General features: G+C 44.7%; 3 protein-coding genes and 1 non-coding gene across 4 annotated transcripts in view; 2 read left to right on the top strand and 2 right to left on the bottom strand.

The window, feature by feature from the left end:
- Nucleotides 1-3,635: 3,635 nt before the first annotated feature.
- On the bottom strand, nucleotides 3,636-14,889 carry MAGT1 (magnesium transporter 1). The gene is made up of 10 exons (XM_058032560.1): nucleotides 14,788-14,889; nucleotides 13,519-13,688; nucleotides 12,597-12,714; nucleotides 11,511-11,651; nucleotides 9,922-10,062; nucleotides 9,508-9,597; nucleotides 8,215-8,278; nucleotides 6,553-6,627; nucleotides 6,033-6,123; nucleotides 3,636-5,104 (listed from the first exon to the last, which is right to left on the bottom strand). The coding sequence occupies exons 1-10, from the start codon at nucleotides 14,878-14,880 to the stop codon at nucleotides 5,089-5,091; spliced, it is 999 nt and encodes a 332-aa protein (XP_057888543.1). The 5' UTR covers nucleotides 14,881-14,889; the 3' UTR covers nucleotides 3,636-5,088.
- Nucleotides 14,890-17,928: 3,039 nt separating this feature from the next.
- Nucleotides 17,929-18,046, bottom strand: TRNAL-CAA (transfer RNA leucine (anticodon CAA)). Its single transcript has 2 exons — nucleotides 18,009-18,046; nucleotides 17,929-17,974 (listed from the first exon to the last, which is right to left on the bottom strand). It is a non-coding gene; the product is annotated as a tRNA-Leu (tRNA).
- Nucleotides 18,047-18,221: 175 nt separating this feature from the next.
- Nucleotides 18,222-20,517, top strand: LOC131088642 (cytochrome c oxidase subunit 7B, mitochondrial). Its single transcript, XM_058032873.1, has 3 exons — nucleotides 18,222-18,357; nucleotides 19,612-19,736; nucleotides 20,319-20,517. The coding sequence occupies exons 1-3, from the start codon at nucleotides 18,321-18,323 to the stop codon at nucleotides 20,391-20,393; spliced, it is 237 nt and encodes a 78-aa protein (XP_057888856.1). The 5' UTR covers nucleotides 18,222-18,320; the 3' UTR covers nucleotides 20,394-20,517.
- A 754-nt stretch (nucleotides 20,518-21,271) lies between these two features.
- Nucleotides 21,272-22,148, top strand: part of ATP7A (ATPase copper transporting alpha) — a 31,327-nt gene continuing 30,450 nt past the window's right edge. Inside the window, exon 1 of the mRNA XM_058032595.1 lies at nucleotides 21,272-21,359. The gene's annotated coding sequence lies outside the window, so the exon portion shown is untranslated. The remainder of the gene's footprint in view (nucleotides 21,360-22,148) is intronic.

Genomic DNA, 22,148 nt, shown 5'->3' with positions numbered 1-22,148 from the left:
AAAATACCCAAGCAAATCACCCCTAACACCCATCTCATTCTGTGATAATAGAATCAACAGCACTTTCACACCTCAGCACATCCAAGCTTACACATCTCCCAGGGAAATTCTCCAAACAGATCTGAGCACAATTTGTTTTAAATGTAACATTTTACCCAAAGCTGCCCCCTGTATCTGCTGAATTCACTCATAGCAGAGAGCAGATTTAGCAGCAGCTCTGTTACCAAACTCTGTCTCATGCTGGAGAGGACCAAAGCCTGCCTTCCCACTTGATTTTAGGAGGAAAAAAATCCATACTAACTGACTGCCACAAATTCCATTAAATACTGAAAAAAGCCATTCTAGGTGCTCTGCCACCAGAGATGAAGGGAACAGGAAGCATTACCCAGTCTTAGCTCTGCATTAGGATCCCAACTGTGTGATTAAAATAAGCACACAAAACATTCATTTTCCACCTCAAGGGATTTAGTCAGCATTACCAACTAATATCCCACTGATTCAGAATAACATAGATTTATTACTATTGCTCTGTAATATTTTATTCTTTCACTGTTTCCTTGGGGAAGGTATTGGAGAGCAGCTGAAAAACCCAAATTTAATTGCCTCCAGTTCATAACTTCTATCTGAAGTCACAGATGTAAAAGGATTCCTACTGTGAGAAAAGGTCAAGATAAAGTAAAAGTGGAAATGCTCCCATCTCCCAGCAATTACTCCAGAAGACAAAACCTGAGATTATCATGAAGCTGTCAAAAAACAGATTGGAGAAGCACAGGCTGTTTTTGTAGACTGAAATCTGTGAGCAGGCAGACACTGAGTGCATCTGCAGGGAACATTTCCCATCCAGCAGCCCTGGTAATGCACCCAGGTAATTCCCCAGCACCAGGAGCCTTCCCCTGCTCCAACAGCCTGGCAAAAACAGGATTCAGAGCTCAGCTTGCAGGACAAACCACTGCAGAGTCTCATCACACCCATTGTTTCTCTTCATAATGATAGCAATTAGTTCTCTTAAGCACATATTAGCCTACTTTTAAGGAACATGGCTGAAAGACATGCATAGCTATCAATTGACAAGAGGATATTTTAATAATTTGCTGTGCTCCTGACCTAGAAATACAAACTACATATACATCTCTTTCATATTATTATCTGTGATAAAAGTAGCACAATTAATCCAGACCAATAAAAGGCTATGCTTAAATTAATTTTGTAGGAATGATCAAGATCTGAGGCGTTAATTGGAACAGGTTAATGCAATGAAACTCTCTATTTCTCAGAGAAAAAGCATGATAAAACTGAAAACAGGTGATGCTCACTCAAGGGCCTGGGTTTGTTCTTTGTGTTGCTGTTGCTCTATTCCCCTTAGGAATTCCAAAGGAATGGTGTGGAGTCACTTGAGCAGTGATTTGGAGTTGAGAATTAAACTTTTCCAGCATGAGCAAATAGCAAACATCAAGGTCCAACACAGAAACCAAGTGCCAGTACTTTCTCAAATCCTTTGTGAGAATTATTTCTCACAGCAGATGAAAGCACTTTACCTTCTTAAATAACTTTATTTTAACTTCTTAAATTACCTGATTTCAGGTTTTTTTCTGTTATAGAATGGGTATTTTTTAGAACAAACTACACAAAGCACTGCCACCAGCCCCTGGAGGAACACTACACTGTTCTCATCTCCCAACCAAGTGTGGCTACAAGATTCCACGATTTGGCATCATCTGATGTCATGGGCAGCACACTCAAACAAGCAGAAGCCACTCACACATCTGATTTTCTCTGGATGTTCCAAATGTTTTGAAGGTTAAGCTGATTTTCTTTAGTACTTCTAAAACTCTTTGATTTGCTGGGAATCAAAAAATCTCTGCTGTTTTTATGTTCTGAGGGCTCAGAACAAACCTGGCTGTACATTTGCTTACACTCCCAGTGGTTGTGACCATAAAAGCACCCACATTTTCCTCCTGAAATCCCAGCCAGCCATCATCTCATCACATTCCCCAAGCATGGATGGGCACCCCCTGCCTGCCCAGAGGCTGAACTGGTTCTTACCCTCATGGCCATCACCAGCAGGGGATTAATTAAGGTTGTTGGCATGAGCACCAAGAGCACAGCAGATGCAGTGCTGGGCACATTTCAACCTTGCTGGAGGACAGGGCAGTTCTGGCCCTGAAGAGCTCGTGGAGCTGCTCTGAAAGGCTCAGCTGCAGGAGTGACCACTAGGCACCACTGCCACAGAATTCCACAATAGTTGCTGTTGGAAGGGACATTAAAGCTCATCCCTTTCACTGTCCCAGACTGCTCCAAGCCCTGCCCAGCCTGGCCTTGGACACTTCCAGGGGCAGCCACAGCTGCTCTGGGCACCTGTGCCAGGGCCTCATGAAAATCACATTCTGTGCTGAACACTAGAATGGTCTGAAGGCAGGAACATCCAGTAAATTGTACATAATGCAAACCATTACACAGGTTAATCCATTTAAATTTACTATCTTGCCTTGCACTTAGTGCAGAGAGCTCCCTAATTATTTCGAGCTATTATTCCAAAATATCTTCTCAACACACCACAGCTCCTTCTCAAAAGCAGCAAAAAGCAGCATTGACTGAGGCCAGCCCCATTACCAAAACCACAGAGTCCATTTTCAGCTGCAGAATACACCATTTCCTCCCTTCACCACAAGTGTTCTCTCACAGTGAGCTTTCAGGGCACTCCTGAGCTATTTAATGACTCCCTTTCTAAAGGAGATGTCCTCAGCAGTTCCCAGTTTCCCCAGAGCACATCTTGAATGTGTTGCCTTGGCCACCTTTGTTCTGCTGTGCTGTTCTGGCCCCAGCTGTGCTGCATTAACCAGGCAGTGAGGTGCCAGTGCCCCTGGCACCAAGAATCACTCTGGGGACCAACCAGAACCAACTGCTGCACAAGTCAAACCTTGCCAGAATTCATCCTCTCTAAACCTGCCACTGGTCCTTGCAAGCACTCCATCTTCTGCTCCACTACCACACCTGTTTCCTCCTCCTTGCACTTCAGTTTCACCCTGGAGAGCAGAAAAACTGTGGTAAAAAAAGAGCATTATTTTCATCTCAGCATTGGGGGAAAAAGGAAAATCCCAAACTCTCAACATCATGGCCACCTCAAGTGGAAGGTGAACATGAATTCAGCATTCACCTGCATGAGGTGTGACTGTTTAAACTTAGGCAATATGGAACTGGGTGGTTTTAGAAAGACAGAACAAATTATAACTGGAAAAGTTTATGGGAAGCATTTTACCAGCTGGGCAGGAAAACAAGCCACAGCAGTGCTGAGTTGTTCCAGGCAAATCTACAATGCTAACAAGATTCCGCCTCCAGAAACACCAGGAGTTGATCTGTCTAGAACTCCAGGAATCCAAGATTTTCACAGCATGACAGCTGTCAAAGACAAGCCATAATCATGTAATCTTTATACTATCAGCTGGCTACATGAGCATCTCTCTAGAGCTGACATTTTGGGATGTAATTCTCCACATAAACACATACAGGCTACTAATTCAGTCTACTCACCCATATTCAGGTCACTCTCTATACTGTGATTAACATGTTGAAACAACAGTGGAAGAAAAGAGGTTGGCTTGTTTTATGTCAAAGTTCAAAAGACACAGGAGCATGGATTAGACTAAAAAGTTTTATTGAAACTTGTCCAAAATCCAGTCAGGCACACAATTTATCCGTTCCACTAAGGCTCATCGTTCTGTATGGCATAAAAAATGCATCTCAACAGTTGAAACATCAAACAACAAAATTAGCAACGTTAAGGCACTTTGAGATGTGTATTAATTCAGCAAAACTGCATAAGAATAACATTCTGCTTGGAGTGATACAATCCCTTCTGAGATTCAATTTCCAACATGCAGATTCTGTGACCCCTTGAGAGGAGAGGCAGAAGCAGGAGACAAAAGCCTCTCTCTGCCTATGAACCTCTAAGGGCAGCAGAGCCTACGGAAGGAAGTGTTACTGAATCAGGCTGCAAAGATTTCCTGTAGTACAACTGCTGAATTGCACAACAGTTCTTGCTGAGGCACAAGGTCTTCCACTCAAGAATTCTTAAGGCAAAGTATCTTTGTGAGATGAGAGAACAAAAGGGGAGAGCAAGCAGCACATGCATTCAGTTGTAAGGCTATCAAGTGTGTCCTGGGGTAACAACATTTATCCCAGGAGCAGACATCTCTGCCCAAAGGATAAAAATGTGGAGAAAACAAGTGGAGAATGCATGAACTTATATAGTGACCACAAATCTGGCATCTGTTGGTTTGCCAGGGCTCTGGGCAGTAACCAGAAGGCCAACTAGCAATTTTGAATTCATGCAACACATACAGAGTTACATTTTTACTTTCAGTTCATATTTTTAAGAGTGTGTGTGTTGGCCAGTCTAAGAATTTCTTTTCCAGCTTTGAGTGAAGTTTACAACTTAAAACATTGCAGTTTCAGCATTTGGCAAAGAAAAAATTAACTAATGAATAACTGTTCAACATGTTGAAAACTCCCCCTTCATCTGTGAAACAACCTCTTGCATCATACAGCAGTTGAGAACTCTTCTCAAAAATGAGACACAGCTCTAGGATTTGCACATTCCACACTGGAACCTGGAGCATGCTCCAAGGGTTGCACACAGGCTGAAGGAAAAGATTTCCAGGTACATGAAGCTGTTTCCTCAACCATGAAAAGGCATGACAGAGAAGCTGCTGTCACCTGCTATGCACAAACAGGAAATAAGGGGATAATTCAAGGGAAAAAAAAACCATGGTAAACAAATTATCCAAGTGAATTGAAAGTACCATTTCTAGTTAGTCCATGGAAATGTAGTTTTAAGCATTATGTTCTGAATTTTGCTAGAAGTAGAGTTGCTTAAGAAGATGTAAAGCTTATGAAAGAGAGATTGCATCTTAACACTCTGTCCTTCAGAGCAAACTGCTTGCTGTATTTAAGGCACTACATTGTCTTTGGTTCAGTGTTTAACTGTCTCAGTGTCAGCAGAGGTAGCACAAACCACACACGTTGAGCTCCTCATCCCACCACATCCAAGTTCAGAGCCAGCACCTTCCTGATGTTACAGACTGCAATCCTTTAGCTCATTAGGAAACTGCAAAGAGCAAAATAACAAACATTCTTATTAATTGTGTAAGAAACAAAGCTGTGCAAGATTCCACTTAGCTTTTATAAATACCAAGAAAATCAGAGTGAGAAATGGGCCTGATGCTGCTACAACAAAAATTGTCAAAAAAAACTCACTTAAAAATGAGTTTCTAATAACTCAAAACCAAAGACAACCACATCTTCCCTTCAATAAAGTCAGCAAGGGTACCTAAGACCATTGCAGAAACCAGAATAAAAGCTGAGCAATTATTAAACAGGGAATAATTTCAGCTGTCTTTTGCTCTTGAGAAAAGCCTTCATAAAATATCAGGTTTTATTATTTAGATATTTTTAAATGAGAACACATTTCTCATAGAGAAGGCATAATATCTGTCTGTGGGTTTAGCTTTATAGACAAATTCAGCTCATTGCAGATGGTGAAATCATTAGAAACTGGTGCTTTAACATGTACTTATTGCTTCAAAATGCATAAGAGGTAGAAATTAGACCCAAGGTGTGTGTGTCTGTACTAGTCAGACATTCATAGAAGTGGTCAACTAACAGTATTGGACTCCTTACACAAGCAATCCCCAAATGAAGGCAGCTTTAAAGCATCAGGCATCCTCCCTGTTCTCACAAAGAAGGATTAATAATGAAGATTTATGAATATGGAAGACAGAAAAAAACATTTGTTGGGAGTATAAACTGGCTGAGATATTCTGAAAATACAACTATTTTATAACATGCAATGACATGAAAAGTAGGGTTTGCTTTGGTTAGATTGAAAAATCATGATATCCATGAAACACTCATTTCTGCTGATTTTATCAACAAATATTGCTACTCTGAGAAGCCAGTGGAGCATTTTCAGAGGAGTATTTCCTGCCAAATGAGGCAGCAGAGCTGCAGGGGCTGCAGGGCCCAGGCTGCCTTACCTGTAGGGGTAGCCATGGTACTTGGACCTGAAGACAGACAGCAGCCAGCTGAAGAACAGCACCACCAAGCCAATGCCAGCAATGCACATAACTGCAAGAGATGCACAGGGAGAGGCTGAGATGGGGCAGCTGCCCCTGCAAACACCTCAGGGACTCAGCTTTCCAAAGCCTTCTGCAATGTTTACAGATTTGGTCAGATGAGGGCTCTACTGGTGTCATTGAGAAATATGAATTAACACCAATTTTACATCAATTTTATATAAATGCTTCGAGAAAAAGTCCCTTCTCCTCCCTACTAGCAAAACACTGCAAAGCATCTTTATCTCTCTCCATCTGCCAAAAGGATTTATTGTGCAGTTTGCTAAGCAACTCCAAAAACTGTCAAAAATCCAAATGGTTCTGTCAGCTTAGAGGTGGGGAGAGAACAAAACCCCCCAGTGCAAAAGCATTTCTGTTAAATCAGGGTGTATCAAACACCTTCACTATGCCTTTGTTCAGAGAGCAAACTGTCAGTACTTACTTTTTCTTTTCCCCACATCCATGTCAGAAGTAGCAGCTTCATGGAGAAGGACCATTCCTAAAGTAACTCCACCATCTACAAATGCTGTTTAAGGCTAACAACAAAGTAGAAGAGACTCAAAACAACACTCCTAATCCCCTAAATTCAGCTCCCACACCATACCTGGGGCATTAAAACTCACTGGAAAAATCAAACACTTCCCAGCCAAATTAGCAAATATGAGGGAAAAAAAGGAACAACTGAAAGACATTCATAACATCAGCTTTTAGGAGAAAATAAATGCAAAGCTTAAAATATAAACTGGAAAGTCTTCAGGCAAAATGAAAACCATGCATTTATTATCTCAGCTTGTAATGCAGCAGCATTCCTTCCCAGAGAGCTTGGTTCACTCCTACTGCTGTTCTCCACTGGAAAATCCCCAAAGGAATTCAGCTTCTGCATTCACTCAGCCAAGAGAACAAACAAAACACATGCAGTATTTAATCCAACATCCAAGGCTGTCTTTCAAGTGGCAATATTTCGTTTCTAATTCTTCAAATTAAAATAAAACAAGAAGATTGTAAAATGAAAGAAGCACAGACAACACAAAAGGCCTAATGTTTGCCAAGAATGAATCCTTGTAAAGCAAAGTAGTGAATCCAGTGGAATGAAAGACAGAAATGCCAAAGATTTCATTCCATTTCACTACTAATGGCCAGTCCCAAGTCTCCTGAAAGGAAAAATTCTTATCATTGACTGCATCAGGACCATCAAGAATCTTTCCATTTCAGACACAGCCCACCTTCAGCACAGCAGGAAAGTTTCCTGAACCCACAGAAACCTCACCAAATTTAATGATTGAAAATGTCTCCAGCAATGGGTGGGTTGGGTCTGATGGACAGCAATAACACAAATAAATATCAACAAAAAAGTTTCTACTTTGAATTTGACCAAGTGGATCAAAAATACAGTAATAAAAAAAGATCAGAAGTTATCATCTAAGTCCTTGTTTTAAATTAAAAAAATTAAATAGAAGAAATCCTGAATAAAAAGTAAAGGAATGCTGATACAGGTGACAAGACACAGAAGAAAGGCTCCCGAAATGACCAAAGTTGCAAATGGTGGATCAAAGACATACATGTGGGAATAGAAAACCAGAACATTGAATTGTAAAGTATTCTTAAGACCCCAAAGAAGCATTTTTGGTACAAATGAGTAAAGTAAAAGCTCTCAATCTGAAAATTTCCACTTTCCTTTCTTGACAGCATGGCAAAATCCTGCACCATTAGTAGGAACAAATGGTAAGATTATAAGAAGGTAAGCAAAGAAATAAAAGATCAGTGACAGAGGAATTAATTCAACTCCAAAGCAAGAAATAGGTGACACTGAAAAGAAACATGCACAGAGGAACAGGGAGTATCCTGGAGAATCTTCTGATTCCAAAGAGATCCACAATTTTAGTGATGTAGTCAGCTTGGTACTTAAATAAGAAGGTGAGAAAGCAGTAAATATTTTTCCATTCAACTTAAAAGAAAAGCACAGTTGGCAGGGCAGAAAGGTTTTACAAGCTTCTGCATCAGTGTTAGGTGGCAATTAAACCATGACAAAGCACCACAGAAAAGGCAGCAGCATTTGCTGACCAAAAATCTGTCACCAACCCCAAGCCTCTCTCAGGAAGGATACTGAAGAGCAGAACTATATGTGTTTCTGCCACAAACTGGGCTTGGCTGCTTCCATGGATATAATTCTGTAAGAGACAAAGAGTAATTAGATTTAGAAAAGACTGGAGACAACTTTGACATGATTAACAACAGCTGCAGAGCTGGAACTGGGGTTTGCATTGTTTTGTTGTTTTTTTTCAGGAGAGAGCAGAAGTTGGAGCACGAACAATTTCAGCTGTTGATCACTGATTTTTGGGGGAGCTGCAACAGAAGCAAAGATCCTTCTTCTATTACCCTGCACAATCAGCCTCATTCAGATTACAGCAAGTGGAAGAGCAGGTACAACCTTTGTGGTTCAGATTCACAATCCAACCAGGCTGGAATGTGAAAAACCACAAGATTAGTCCCTCCTGCATCCCAGTGTGATCCAAATCTGATCCATTCCCTGACTGAGATTCTTAGGTTGAGTACACTGCTGCTTAGCTTAGGGGCAATCCCTTCAATCTCTGTGTGAACCTGACTCACTTGGCTCCAGAACCATGCACTTGGAATCTTTCACTTCTGGGTTAACAGAAAAATTGAAATTTGTGGAACAATACCATTTTTCAATCCCTAAAGGACACCCTATTATAGCTGTGATGTCGTTTCTAAGTACGAAAAAAAAGTTTTATCTATTTTCTACAGAAGAATACAGAGGGTCTGACCCATCTAACCATGCACAAAAGGACATTTCACCAAATTAATTCCAAATAAATTCCCTGAGTAAAAACATGAAAAATGCCAGTATGTGATGTGTAAGCCCCGAGCAGATGCAATGCTCTCAGAACACTGGGACTACTTTCACAGTGCATCTCACTCTATGTTATGAACAGAGCTATATACTTCAAATAATGTTAAAGACATTTTTCCCAAGAAAGAGACTTCATAAATCTGTGGTCACTAGATATTAATTTAGCTCAATAATCTTGAGGAAAATGGTTTTACATGGAAGTCATGAGATGAGTGGGTGAGTTAACAAGACCAGGTTAAAACATAATTGCCAGGCTCAGCAACAGGAATTTTAGCATCTAAGACTGAACCTATAAATACTTTCATTGTGCTGTAAGCAATTTAGAACTATCACATCCCCTCACCATTGGAGACACAACACATGGGCAAGACATGTTGATTTGCCTTGCTCACTGCAGGAGAGGCTGGTCTCACTCACAAAGAGAAGCCAAAAGCAGAATTTGCACTCTGGTTTGTCTCTTTGTATCACCCTTATTCTGCAGAAATTCAACAGAAATGCAGAAAAGAAAATGAAGGCAACACTCACCACTTGTCCTGTATGGGGATTCTTATGAGCATAGGGGGGGCCTCTGATGTGGTTCCACATCTGGCCTGATGTCATTGCTAACACAAAACACTGAAAAGGAAAGAAGAAATGCTGTTTAATAAGGATTCTCTTTTATTTTTAATTTAACCTAATATCTTTTCACTTCATACCAAAATGTACAGGCTAAGGATTGTCCCACATTATCTTTGTTCAAAAGGCATCTAATCAAGCATTCAGTGAGCTGAAGGGACTAAGATCATATTATATTATCAATCTATGAAAAAGCAAAACTAACTGTACCTCATTTCCCTTTTCCTCAACCAGTTTTAAGAATTTTGGAATACAGAAGCTTTTGAAAACTTGAACTGCTACAAAAGTCAGTGTTACAGGGAAACAAAAGTCCTGGTGACTCACCAGAGCAGCAAAGGCCCAGCCAGTTTTGTTGTAGAGAAAATCCAGATTGCTGCCCCGCAAATACACGAGGCCTCCAATGACAGCCAGCAGCAGCCCCAGCATCAAGGGTCCAGCATAGTTTGGGGGCCTCATCACACGGATCTGAGTGGAGGACAGTGCAATTATTTTCTCTCAGCAGGATCAGACATCATACCTGCACTCCTGCTGAAAAACCCCACAACACATTGAGTGGAAAAACTATGGCACACACGTTTTCTCTAGGTAATAAATCTGACTCAGGAGGTAAGCAATGCTTCTTCCATCAGTACTGTAACTTCAGTTTTACACAACTTTACCCTGTTCAATAATTTAGAGATTGTTTTATTTTTCATCCACAGGAGCAGAGAGCAAGAAGGAAGGACATGAGTTTTACCATCTTCTCAAATCAGCATTACACAAAATACCAGCACAGAGGCTGTGAGGAAATTCAAAGATGCAGTCGTGAGTCTGAACTAGATTTTGTAGATGAGCTCTTTAGAGCTGCTCAGGAGGCACAGAGCACAAGTGATGATCCCCAGCTGGCCCTGCACAGGGGTGCTGAGGGAAGGGGGTGCTGGCCCTGCACAGGGGTGCTGAGGGAAGGGGTGATGAGGGAAGGGGTGCTGAGGAAAGGGGGTGCTGGCCCTGCACAAGGAGAGCTGAGGGAAGGGGTTCTGGCCCTGCACAGGGGGGGCAGAGGAAATGGGTACTGAAGGAAGGGGTGCTGGCCCTGCACAGGGGTGCTGAGGCAAGGGGTGCTGGTGTTGCACAGGGGGCGTAGAGGGAAGGGGTGCTGAGGGAAGGGGGTGCTAGCCTTGCACAGGGGATCCTGAGGGAAGGAGTGCTGAGGGAAGGGATGCTGGTCCTGCAGAGGAGTGCTGAGGGAAAGGGTGATGAGGGAAGGAGTGCTGAGGGAAGGAGTGCTGGCCCTGCACATGAGGTGCTGGATCTGTACAGGAGGTGCTGAAAGAGGTGTGCTGGCCCTGTACAAGGAATGATGAGGGAAGGAGTGCTGAGGGAAGGGGTACTGGCCCTGCACAGGGGGTGCAGAGGGAAGGGATGCTGAGGAAAGGGGGTGCTGAGGAAAGGGGTGGCCCTGCACAAGGAGTGCTGAGGGAAGGGGTGCTGGCCCTGCACAGGGAGTGCTGAGGGAAAGGGTGATGAGGGAAGGAGTGCTGAGGGAAGGAGTGCTGGCCCTGCTCAGGGAAGGGGTGCTGGCCCTGCACAGGGAGTGCTGAGGGAAAGGGTGATGAGGGAAGGAGTGCTGAGGGAAGGGGTCCTGGCCCTGCTCAGGGAAGGGGTCCTGGCCCTGCACAGGGAAGGGGTCCTGGCCCTGCACAGGGAAGGGGTGCCAGCCCTGCACAGGGAAGGGGTGCCAGCCCTGCACAGGGAAGGGGTCCTGGCCCTGCTCAGGGAAGGGGGGCTGGCCCTGCACAGGGAAGGGGGGCTGGCCCTGCTCAGGGAAGGGGGGCTGGCCCTGCACAGGGAAGGGGTGCCGGCCCTGCACAGGGAAGGGGTGCTGGCCCTGCTCAGGGAAGGGGGGCTGGCCCTGCCCAGCTGTCTGCACTCACGTGGACGTCTGTCCTGTCGGCCACCCAGCGTGCCAGCTGCTCCGCCGCGAAGCCGCGCACCTGCAGCTCGTAGGTGTCCCCGCGCTTGGGCTTCCCCTTGGCGGGGAAGTTGATGAAAGTGGGGGCAGAGTTCATGTTCAGCTGCAGGGAGAGTTCACACAGGATACAGCCTATGAAAGGACTATTTAATGACACAATTCTGTGCCATTTCTGGCTTGCAATGTTGTTACTGAATCAGCAAAGCTAACTCCTTGGCTGTGACTTTTTTAAAAAAAACAGTAGGCAGCGCACATCTTGCATTTCTGTATTTCAGGCACATTTTTTTGAATCTGTTTTGTCTCCAAACCCTACTTTTGATAAAAAAACCTCCAAAATAACAATCTACAATTCTAAAATATGGCATTCTAGGAAGGCCATAGCTTGATGAATGCATTTTTAATGTAACACTAAGGAAAAAATTAACAAGAGTAATAAAAAGACATCTCTCTTCAACTCCCCGGTTCAAAAGCTTCCATTTAATAAAGTATCACTGCTTAAACTGTGTGGCTGTTAAATAGAGATTAGTACCTCTTAAAAAAAAAAGTTAACATCTGCAAGACTGTAATGAACTATTAATGTGACCTACAATTCCAAGTGTACATGGAATGTTCTCACAGCTGGAGAACAAAAAAAAATGTGGTCACACAATGATAACAGAAGAGAAAAATGGCTGGGTGCTTGAAAAGAAATACCAAAAGACTAATTTATCATTCTCTAGTAATCTAAAAATTGTAATAGCTGCTTCTAATGACATCAGTGCTTTCCATCTTGTCTCTTCATGTACCACAGAATAATTCCATTAAGAACTACACCATAAGTTATTACAGGAGACAAACCCAGGGAAAAAACTCAAAGAAACCAATTCACTCCTTGTACCTATTCCACATCTGTCAGTTCTGTTAATACTCTTACCAACATGCTATGGCCATCTTTCTTTCAGGAGTGACAGCTTTTATCTTTTCATTCCTTTGTTCACTGTTACACTAAATTATTTAACATTTTACTTTCTTTCCCAAAACCCAAACTAAAAACAGAAAAAGACATTACCATCTGAAAGACATCTGAGCCTTCGTCAAAATCTACCATAGCAAAAAAAATCCTGTTGGTGAATGCACTGGAATACCTCCAGGAGTTTGCCAGAATCTGGTATTCCTCATCAGCTTGCCTGGAAAACACCAAGTGAGAGGCTGTGTCATGGGTTTGTCCACTGCAGCTGTGCAGGCTGTAAAGCAGCTGAGGGAGCTGTGCCCACCCACCCCATCCATGGGTGCCTCCCACCCCATTCATTTTCTGGGGCTCAAAAGAAAGTTTAAGTGTTAATGAAATCATTTAAGCACAGACACTCATCTACCATCAGGGGAAGCATTTCCATCTGCTTTTTTAAAAGGAAGGGCAAGATTTGTTGAGTCCACAAACACAAGCTTTCTAAATGAAAGATGAACTGGAACTCAGCTGCTCATGATTTGCCAGTCCACAGAGTACCCAAATGTGGCCAGGTGTGCCCTTTCTAGGTATAAAAATCACCCTTACAGACCTCTGCCACCTCCAGATTAATACAGAAAAGCTAAAATATAGTTAAGGATCCAGGATATTGGAATTGTAATTAAGTGTCAAGCAATATATTAATTAAGAACCACATTTAAGCTGCATGGCCAGCAATAATTCTACAAACATTTCTTCAGCAGCTTATGCTTGGAAAGTTGAGTTTTCACTGTGTCTTTCTCCAGAGTAAACACTGTTTCTGCAAAGCAGGGATTATATTAGGAGGGAGATAAATCAGAGGATTATGTTTCCTCACAAACACATTACACACACATCCCACACATTAAATTGCAAAGCCAATCCTACTGTAACTTGCCCATGTTCATTCCTCCCACCTGTGTCAAAGCGCAAACCTGTTCTTAAATTTAGTGTCCTACAAAGATCAGATGACTTTCAGGTTCTAATGCAGGACTAAAGGAGCTCATACTTGCACACAACACACTGCCTGTGAGGCTGCAGGGCAGTGAACATCACAATCACTGAGTAGTTCCTGGGAGGGGCCTTCACCAGGCGCCGGAATTTGTCTCCGTTCATTCGGATCACGGATCTCTTGCTGGTCCACTCCATCAGCTGGTTCACTTTTTCTGACAGCACCATCTGAAAATCAAGTCAGAGCAATTGCTGGGTTGTTTGGTTGGTTTTTTTCCCAGTCTCACAGGACAGTCTTAGAAATTTTTATATTTGATGCAACAAATATCTGCACTGCTTTCCATAATGCTGCCCGGGTGATGTGATACCTCAGTAAGATTCTGCAAGGCTACAGAAGCTTTTGACAGTCATGTTAAAATAATTTATCAACTTCAACCACCCAGTAACACACAGAGCTTCAAGCACTCAGCATGGCCAGGCTGGTGAAGACCCTCAGCTCAGCAGCCCCTTCTCACTGTAGCTGTAGGATTTCTTTCAAGTGTGCCAACCACCTCCATCCCCTCCACAGCCTTTTTGCCATACTAAGCATCAAACTCTTTCAGCTTTCAAAAATTGTTCCACCAGAGATAGAACCAATCTCAACCTCTCGTTTTCAGCACTGGTGGAAAAAAAGAACCATAATTCAGAAAACATTTGAAAAACTCAGGAGTGCTCAACACTAAAATATTCCTTAAACAGGAGACAATCAATTCTATAAGATTATAAGAAGAGGCATTAGTTTGACAAACTCACAAATGTTACATTTATCATAAAGCACTTCTCTACTCATTAATAGCCTTATTTAGATAAATAAGTTACAGGAAATGATCATAATATATCCTGAATTGGAAGGGAGCCAGTAGGAGCATCAAAGTCCAATTCCTGACCGTGCACAGAGCAGCCCCAAGAATCTCGCCATGACAATAATAATAATAATTTTAAAAATTTTGTTCTCTGACATACAACTGACACTTATATAGGAGGATTTTTCTAAACCCTGCAGCTCAAGTGAGTGGAATTAAGTTGCACATTAGCGACTAAAACCAAAGACCACACGTCCTTCCCCCCGTAAATCCCATACCCTAGGAAGACAACACTCGTACAGTGCTCCTAACAAGAAATGAAGAACCTGGGACCGAGGCCCTTCCCTCCCTGCGGGCTCCCTCAGGGCCGGGACCCGGGGTGAGGCGAGGCCAGGCCACCCCGCCGGGCCCTGGCCGGTCCTGCCCTCACCCCGCTCACAGAGAACCCGGCCCGGCACAGCGCGGGGGCTCCGGGCCAGCCTCACCTCCTTCCGCCTCTGCCCCGCGGCTCCGGGCCCGCCATATCCCGCCAGCAGCAGCAGCGCCAGCGCCAGCAGCGGCACCGGCAGCGCCGCCATGGCCGCCCCGCTTCGCCCGCCCCGCCCCGCCGGCGGCGAGGCCCCGCCTACCAGACGCCGATTGGCGGAGGTGCCGGCACGAGAGTCCTTGCCGGCCTCCGATTGGCTGGGCCTGTGGGAGCGCGGCGAGCTGGAGCCGTGCCATTGGTGGAGCCCCGAGGGGTGGGCGGGGCGAGCCCTGAGGGAGGGGCGGAGCGGTCCCTGAGGGAGGAAAGTGTGGCGGGAGCCCCGGAGGTGATGGCAGCCGAGGGGATCCCTCAGCCGCATCACAGAACCCTGCGGCTCAAAGGCACCTCTGCAGCTCACCCGAGACAGGGGCTCCCGGCAGGTGACAGTGTTGCCCGCTAAGATACCGGATTCGCTGCCCGGTGTGCAGCAAGCCAGTAATTACACACTCAGAGAGAGATTGATTTATATAAGTTGTGCTAGCCTTGAGTGCTTAGTGGTATTCCACAAATCAAGCACGCCAGCTCTCAAAACTTTTTACTGTTTATAGGAATTTGTGTTCACTGGGTAATGTAATAATGCAGTTCTCTCATTAATTAGTATTCTATCTTCTATTTGTGAAATACAAAGCTGTGTTTGGTGTCAGGTACATAGAGGCAGTGTGTGTTTGTGATTGTGATATGTGTGGAAACCGCCATGGGACAGTTATAAAGATGAATTCTAATAAATAACTGAGAAAGTAAAGCATGGAAGAAGGCCTTTGAACCTATCCTTTGCAATTAACCTTTATAAGTCTTAAGTTGATTTAGGAGCATTTGAATTAAAGCTTTAAGGATGTTGCTTTTTGACAGGAACTTTCTGCTTGTAGCTAAGCCTTAAAGAGTTTTGCAATAATGGCCTTTTGAAGTATAATTTTAGAATATTGCTGGTATCCTTGAAACTATAGTTTTGGAATATATATAAAGGAAACATGCTTATCTCATGCCTTAGCAAAACAGTGAAAAGCAGCTTGAGAAAGGAAGATGAACATCAACTCAAGGATTAATAGTTTGGACCAAGGGAAGCTGGACATCACTGTTATGAGATTTACAGTCCTTGCAATCAAAAGGTGGACCCACATCTGGAATCTGGACCTCACCATCTGGGGACACTCCTTTTCTGGGATACATCCTGAGAAAAACTAAATCACAATAGTGTATAGAATTGTGACATAAAAATTGGGAATAGAACTTCCCCCACTGTGCCCAGCACAGTATTGCTCATACTTTACCATATTAATAAATTGATTGCTGCTTGAATATTGGCCTAGTCAAGCTTCTCATTTATAAAATGTTAGTCAATGCTTCTCTTTGCTTCCCATACTAATTAGTGTGCAGGTTGTGACTTTCTCTTCTTTTTGCTCAGTGGGTTGGTGGTCGTGATCTGCCCCTGTTGAAATTCCCTTTCAGTTGGAATTGATTTCAGCCCAGTTGCTGAGTTGGCTTTGTTAGTGTCTTCCTTATCGTAGGAGTGCTGCAAAACGTCCTTGTGGGCCATAAATTCTGCATTCTTTGTGTCTGCAATCAGTGGCACATCCTCCTTCCCAAGCTTTGTTAAGCTCCCCCTACGCCTGAGGTAATTGGAGCATGTCAAGCCCTAAACCTTAACAAGGCAGTTCTACCAAAAAGTAATTTTTTTTCCAACATCTGGATATCACTTAGAGCTTCATACCTGCTGTTTCATGGATTAAATCTCCTTCCTTGTTGATTAGGCTAGAAAGTACACAAAGATCAAACATCAAAGAACATCCTCTCTTAAGAAAATCTTACATATTCCACATTTTGAAACAGCACAAATGCTTGCATATGGGATTTTGAGTGTCTCCAAAGAGGGGGATTCCACACCTTGCCTAGGCAGCTGTTCCAGTGCTCTGCCACCCTCAGTGTGACGAAATTTTCCCTCTTGCCTCAGATACATTCTTCATGTTATACACACACACAATAAATTGCTGGGTTGTGTGCTACAGATATTGTTAAAATCCAAATGCACAGGGGAATGCCTCAGCTGGTGTGTGCTGGGTTAAGGCTCTGATGCAGAATCCCCAGGAAGGGATAAGGATTTACTCACTGTTATAAATGAGAAGCTTGACTAGGCCAATATTCAAGCAGCAATCAATTTACTAATTAATATGATAAAGAATGAGCAATGCAGTGCTGGGTACAGTGGGGGAAGTTTTCCCTCCAACTGCACACCCATAGTTGGGGCTTACAGGTATTTATAGGGGTTCTCATCAGCTTTCTCAGCAGTTTCTATTCCCAATTTTTACTCATCAGCATTTTCTACTCCCAATTTTTACATCACAACTCTATACACTATTGTGATTTTGTTTTTCTCAGGATGTATCCCAGAAAAGGAGTATCCACAGATGGTTGTGGTTTGGTTTCCTAAAGAAGAAAGAAGTGTCCCGGCTGGTGAGGTCCAGATTCCAGATGTGGGTCCACTTTTTGATTGCAAGGACTATAAATCTCATAACAGTGATGTCCAGCTTCCCTTGGTCAAAACTATTAACCCTTGAGTTGATGGTCATCTTCCTTTCTCAAGTTGCTTTTCACTGTTTTGTTGAGGCATGAGATAAGCATATTTCCTTTTTATATATTCTGAAGTTATAGTTTCAAAGATCCTTACTACAAGCAATATTTTAAAATTATACTTCAAAAGGCCATTATTGCCTTTGCAGGCTTAATTACAAGCAGAAAGTTCCTGTCAAAGAGAAACATCCTTAAGGCTTTAATTCAAATGCTCCTAAATCAACTTAAGACTTAACAAGGTTAATTGCAAACAAAGGATAGGTTCAAAGGCCTTCTTCCATGCTTTTCTTCCTCAGTTATTTTTTAGAATTCATCTTTATAACTGTCCCATGGTCGGTTTCCACACACATCACAATCACAAATACACACATTGCCTGTATGTATCTGACACGAAAAAGAGCTTTGTATTTCACATCACGCTACATGTTTTGTTTTTAAATTATTTCTGATTTCTATTTGTACTGAAATCCCAGATTTTTTCAGCTCGGCGCTTTCGCAGATTTAAATTAAGCCACAGAGCGAGGAAAAAAAGTGGTGTCAGAAGTGGGATTCGAACCCACGCCTCCATACGGAGACCAGAACACCCAACCCCGCTCATGGGAAAGCGCGGAACGCCTTGAGTCTGGCGCCTTAGACCACTCGGCCATCCTGACACTGCGATCACGGTTTTGTCTGGGACAAACTTAGTACGGTCACCACTGCTCAATTCGTGTCTCTGCACCCTCGGCCTCATCACAGAGAGCCCGTCTGTACCCGGGAGGTGGCGAACAGCAGCCAGGGAACGGCCAGCTCGGCCCGGCCCGGTCCCGGAGCTCAGCCGCAGCGAGGAGGAGCCCGGCGTTACCCACAGGCCCCCGCCGCGCCGCCACTTCCGCCGCGACCATTTTGTTCTTCACCGGCGTCAAGGGTACGCGCTCGGCTCTCATCATGTTCCCTCTGGCCAGGGCCGCGCAGAGCCTCGTCGGTAAGAGCAGGGTCGGCTCTCGGGGTGTGGGGGCTTCCTCAGGGGTCTCCCCGGTTTGTGCCCTCCCCTGTGCGGGCTGTCCCCTCAGCCCTGTGCACCGGGGACGGTCGTGAGGGCACCTCAGGTGCTGCGGGCGGCTCTGGCGTCCTTCGCTTCCCGCTTTTTTAAATTTCTTTCAGCCTTTTTTAATCTCCTAGTTGCTTTTTGGTATAGGACTGCTTTCCTTGGTGCTTTCTCTCCCTAGTACTAAAGGCACATTCTGGCCTGGTAGCGTGCGGTGACAAGGGGCAGTCAATACCCAGCCTTTAAAGTCAAGGTTAGAGTTGGCCCTTCAGTGATACCGAGCCAGCGGGGTCTGTTCTCTGCTCCTGCGGCACCATGGGCTCATCCCATGCCGGCACCTGGAATAAATGTATCTCCGTAGATACTCAGGCTTTTTTTGTGTTTAAATAAACGCCTTGTGCAGCCTTAGAGAGCATGAGAGGGATGTAGTAACATGGGTATCACCAGCATCTTCTCTAATCACGGTGGGGTAAAAATGCAAACCGTTGACCTGAGACTGAAAGGTTTTATTTTGTAATATCTTTATGCACACATCATCCTCTCATCAAATGCTTTGTGCACAACGAATGGGCAATCTATCTTTTGTAGCTGTTGTTTTGATTTTTCACTGTTGCCCTCTCTTTAATAAGTTTACCTTTTATAGTGTACACTTAAAATGTACATAATTTGAAGATATCACTTTGTATTTTTTCTCTATTATTTATCTCATGCCCAAAGGTTATTTCTGTTTCCTTTCTCTCGTCCCTTCAAAAAAAAAAAAAAAAATCCCGAGGGAATGAAGCAGGAATTACCGCATAATTTGATGGTGAGCTTCATCCTGACATTGCCTGGGTACACATTCTTCCAGGATAGATATTTGCATATAGAAATCTAAAAATGCTAAGCACTAAACAAAATAGTAGAGAAACAGTAAACATATTAAAGAAAAGGTTATCATAGGGAATTTTATTTATTGGAATTAGACTTAATAACTTTCTAGAGAGAAATTGAGAGAGCTGAAAAAAAAATTAAAGTATTTATGTATATCCTGTGTTTTGGAGTAACACCAGAGTTCAAAATCTAATTTAATATTTTTTCCAGGATTTTTAGTCTTTTAACACTAACACTTGCCTCTCTCTTGGTGGGAGATGAGGACTGGGGATGGTTTGAGGATGTATTTGAGTTGATTTCTGTACCTGTTGGCACCCTCAGCTCGTGGCATCCAGCACACTGCAGTGAGAGGAGCTCATCGCAAGCACGAGCCCACCTTCCACGATAAATATGGAACCATGGTCCTCCTCGGGGGAGCCTCCATGTTCACTGCTGTCTGGGGCTATGTAAGTTGGTTTTGTCACCACTCCCTTGTGACTCAAGCTGCAGGCTTTAAAAGTGTCACTTTTGCCTGTTTGAAATAAATTCAGTGGCCAGAATTTAGGAGCTTCTTGCATAAGCAAACAGTGATGTGATAGAGGGGAAAGTTATTTTAATTGCCAGCATGGTTTTGAGTTGTTACTCAAATTTCTGCATCAGTGTATTGCCTGATTTGAAAATCAGAAACAGAAGTGTTCTTAATTTTACTTGGGATTTCAAACCTCTACAGGTACAGCAGCAAAATTTATAAAGATATGTTATAAGATAAAAACATAACTATAAGATAAAGATATAACTTATAAGATAAAAATACCAACATGGTGGTGGGGTGTTATATTGCATATTCTTTCTTCTACAGTTGGAGATTTTCAAAGAGAAAACTGAAACATTGAAATACCATTCAATATAAATATACTGTACTTCTTTAATTAGAAAGTTAATGAGATGTTGTGTTCTAATAACAAGAGCTGAAAACAATAAAAGCAACCCTATGTCTGAATGTTTCTTTGATTTCAGAGTTAATAATCTTGGGTTTTGTCCCTTTACAGGTGTTCACATCGCTGAATGTTGAGTGGGGCTTTTCACCTGTTGGCAGAGTCACTCCCAGTGAGTGGAGAGAGTAACAGCCTCTGCTTCTAATGAACTGGTCTAGAGTTTCACTGAGGAAATGGTCCTGTAGTGGCATTTGTTCCCTGATTACCACTTGGACAGTGGCATTCCTGGTCTAATAAATGTATTAGAAACCTGTCTGGCTTTTCAAGGTTTCCTCTGTGCTCTGCTTCTGCTGAAGTGTAGGAAATAGTGTGAAAACTCCAAGTAATTTTACACAGTCCCAGTTATTGCTGTAGTGGTGGATAAAGGACAAGTCCAGAACTGAGTTTTTATTTAGCCAGGTGTGTGTGTGAACCAACCCCACTACAGAGCACACATTCCTTTACCTCTGACTTGTAATGACAAAGTCTAGACCCCTTTTTTCCCCACTAAAGGATTTTTATGGCTTGAATCCTTCTGCCAGTGCGCTGCTTCTCCTGAGACCCTTGAGAATTGTGAAGAAATTAAATTCAGTTTTGAGTTGGAGAGGCTTCATAGGAGCAGGCAGCAACCCAGGATCAATGGGACTTTGGTAATGAGTTCTTATGGATAAGAATGGTAATGAATTAGAGTGATTTGGGGTGGAAGGGACTCAGATTTGGGGTGTTCCAGCCCTGTCTGTGCATTTACCTTCTGTTTACAGCAGAAGTAACCAGAGAAATGGGGTGGGAGAAGAACAGTTACCGGCTCATGCTGGTGTTTGATGATCAGAGATCCCAGGCTGCTTTGGCTTGGGAGGGACTTGGAGCACACCGAGTTGCGGTGGCTGTGCGGCGGGCGGGCTCCTGTCGCGATACGGTGACAGCGATCGCGACCGCGGCTGCGGCCCCGCCTTTCCCGCCACCGTCACGTGTCCGCCCGCGTCACGCGGCGGTGGGCGGGGCCTACTGGGTGATCACGTGGCAGTGGGCGGGGCCCGAGCAGGGCGGTCACGTGGCGCGGCGCGGAAGAGCGCGGCGGTGCCGGGCCGGGAGCGGCGCTCGGAGCCCGCGGTCTCGGTGAGTGCGGGCCCCGCTCGGGGCTCCCCTTCCTTCCTCGGGCAGCGCGGACCCGCCCCGGGATCCTGCCTTGCTTGTTTCCCTCCGGCAGTGCGGACGCTCCTTGGGCTCCCGCCTTGTTTGTTTCCCTCCAGCGGCGCGGAGCCGCCTCGGGGCTGTCCCCGGCAGTGCAGACCCTCGGGGGGTTCCCGCTTCCCTCAGTGGCGCAGACCAGGGGCGCTGCCGCGGCCTCAGGTGCGTGCGGACCCGCCTTGAGGGCTCCCGCCTTCCCCGTGCTCCGGGGCTGTCCCCGGGCCGTTGTCACCGTGTCCCCGGCGGAGAGGGGCTGCCGGGCTGCGTGCCCCGGACGGGGCGGGTGGGTCCGAGGCCCAAAACCCGCCTGGTGTGTGAGGGTGTCCTCAACCAGGGGGTGCCTTGGGGCTTCACCCCCACAGCGCCTCGGCGGCATCTCCGTGTCCCGGCAGCCCCGGGGCCGGCACGGCGGCTCCCGCTCGGCCGCTGCCCCGGGGAGTAGCGGGGCCGGACCCGGCTCGGCTCCCGGGGGTGCAGCCGGACCCGCGGGTGTGCTCGGCCGGGAGCAGCCGCGGTTCGGGCCCCGGCACGCAGGAGGTCCGAGCTCCCTTGGAAAATCCCTCCTGTGCTCCTGTCACTGGCCGGAGAAAGTCTCGGAGCGCTTGAGTCACCGAGTGGCTGTTCCAATTCTGGGCTGCTCAGCTTGGCCCTCTGAAACTCCTTACTTAGTGTTTATTCTGTTGTCACCTTATGTCACCTCATGATGGCAGGGCTCTG

This window comes from Melospiza georgiana, chromosome 12 (genome assembly GCF_028018845.1).
Source record: "Melospiza georgiana isolate bMelGeo1 chromosome 12, bMelGeo1.pri, whole genome shotgun sequence".
Classification (NCBI taxonomy): domain Eukaryota; kingdom Metazoa; phylum Chordata; class Aves; order Passeriformes; family Passerellidae; genus Melospiza; species Melospiza georgiana.
The sequence above is the reverse complement of the archived record's forward strand: the minus strand, read 5'-3'. Positions and strand labels throughout refer to the sequence as shown.

Bases quoted from the DNA above. Each gene is read 5' to 3' on its own strand.
- MAGT1 (XM_058032560.1), bottom strand. From the start codon at position 14,880: ATGGCGGCGCTGCCGGTGCCGCTGCTGGCGCTGGCGCTGCTGCTGCTG. The intron at 12,715-13,518 runs GTATGAGCTCCT...GGTGTTTTCCAG, and splicing joins AGGCAGTGTGTTGTGTGCAA to GCAAGCTGATGAGGAATACC. The intron at 8,279-9,507 runs GTGAGTGTTGCC...TGTCTCTTACAG, and splicing joins ATCCCCATACAGGACAAGTG to AATTATATCCATGGAAGCAG.
- LOC131088642 (XM_058032873.1), top strand. From the start codon at position 18,321: ATGTTCCCTCTGGCCAGGGCCGCGCAGAGCCTCGTCG. The intron at 18,358-19,611 runs GTAAGAGCAGGG...TGGCACCCTCAG, and splicing joins GGCCGCGCAGAGCCTCGTCG to CTCGTGGCATCCAGCACACT. The intron at 19,737-20,318 runs GTAAGTTGGTTT...GTCCCTTTACAG, and splicing joins TCACTGCTGTCTGGGGCTAT to GTGTTCACATCGCTGAATGT.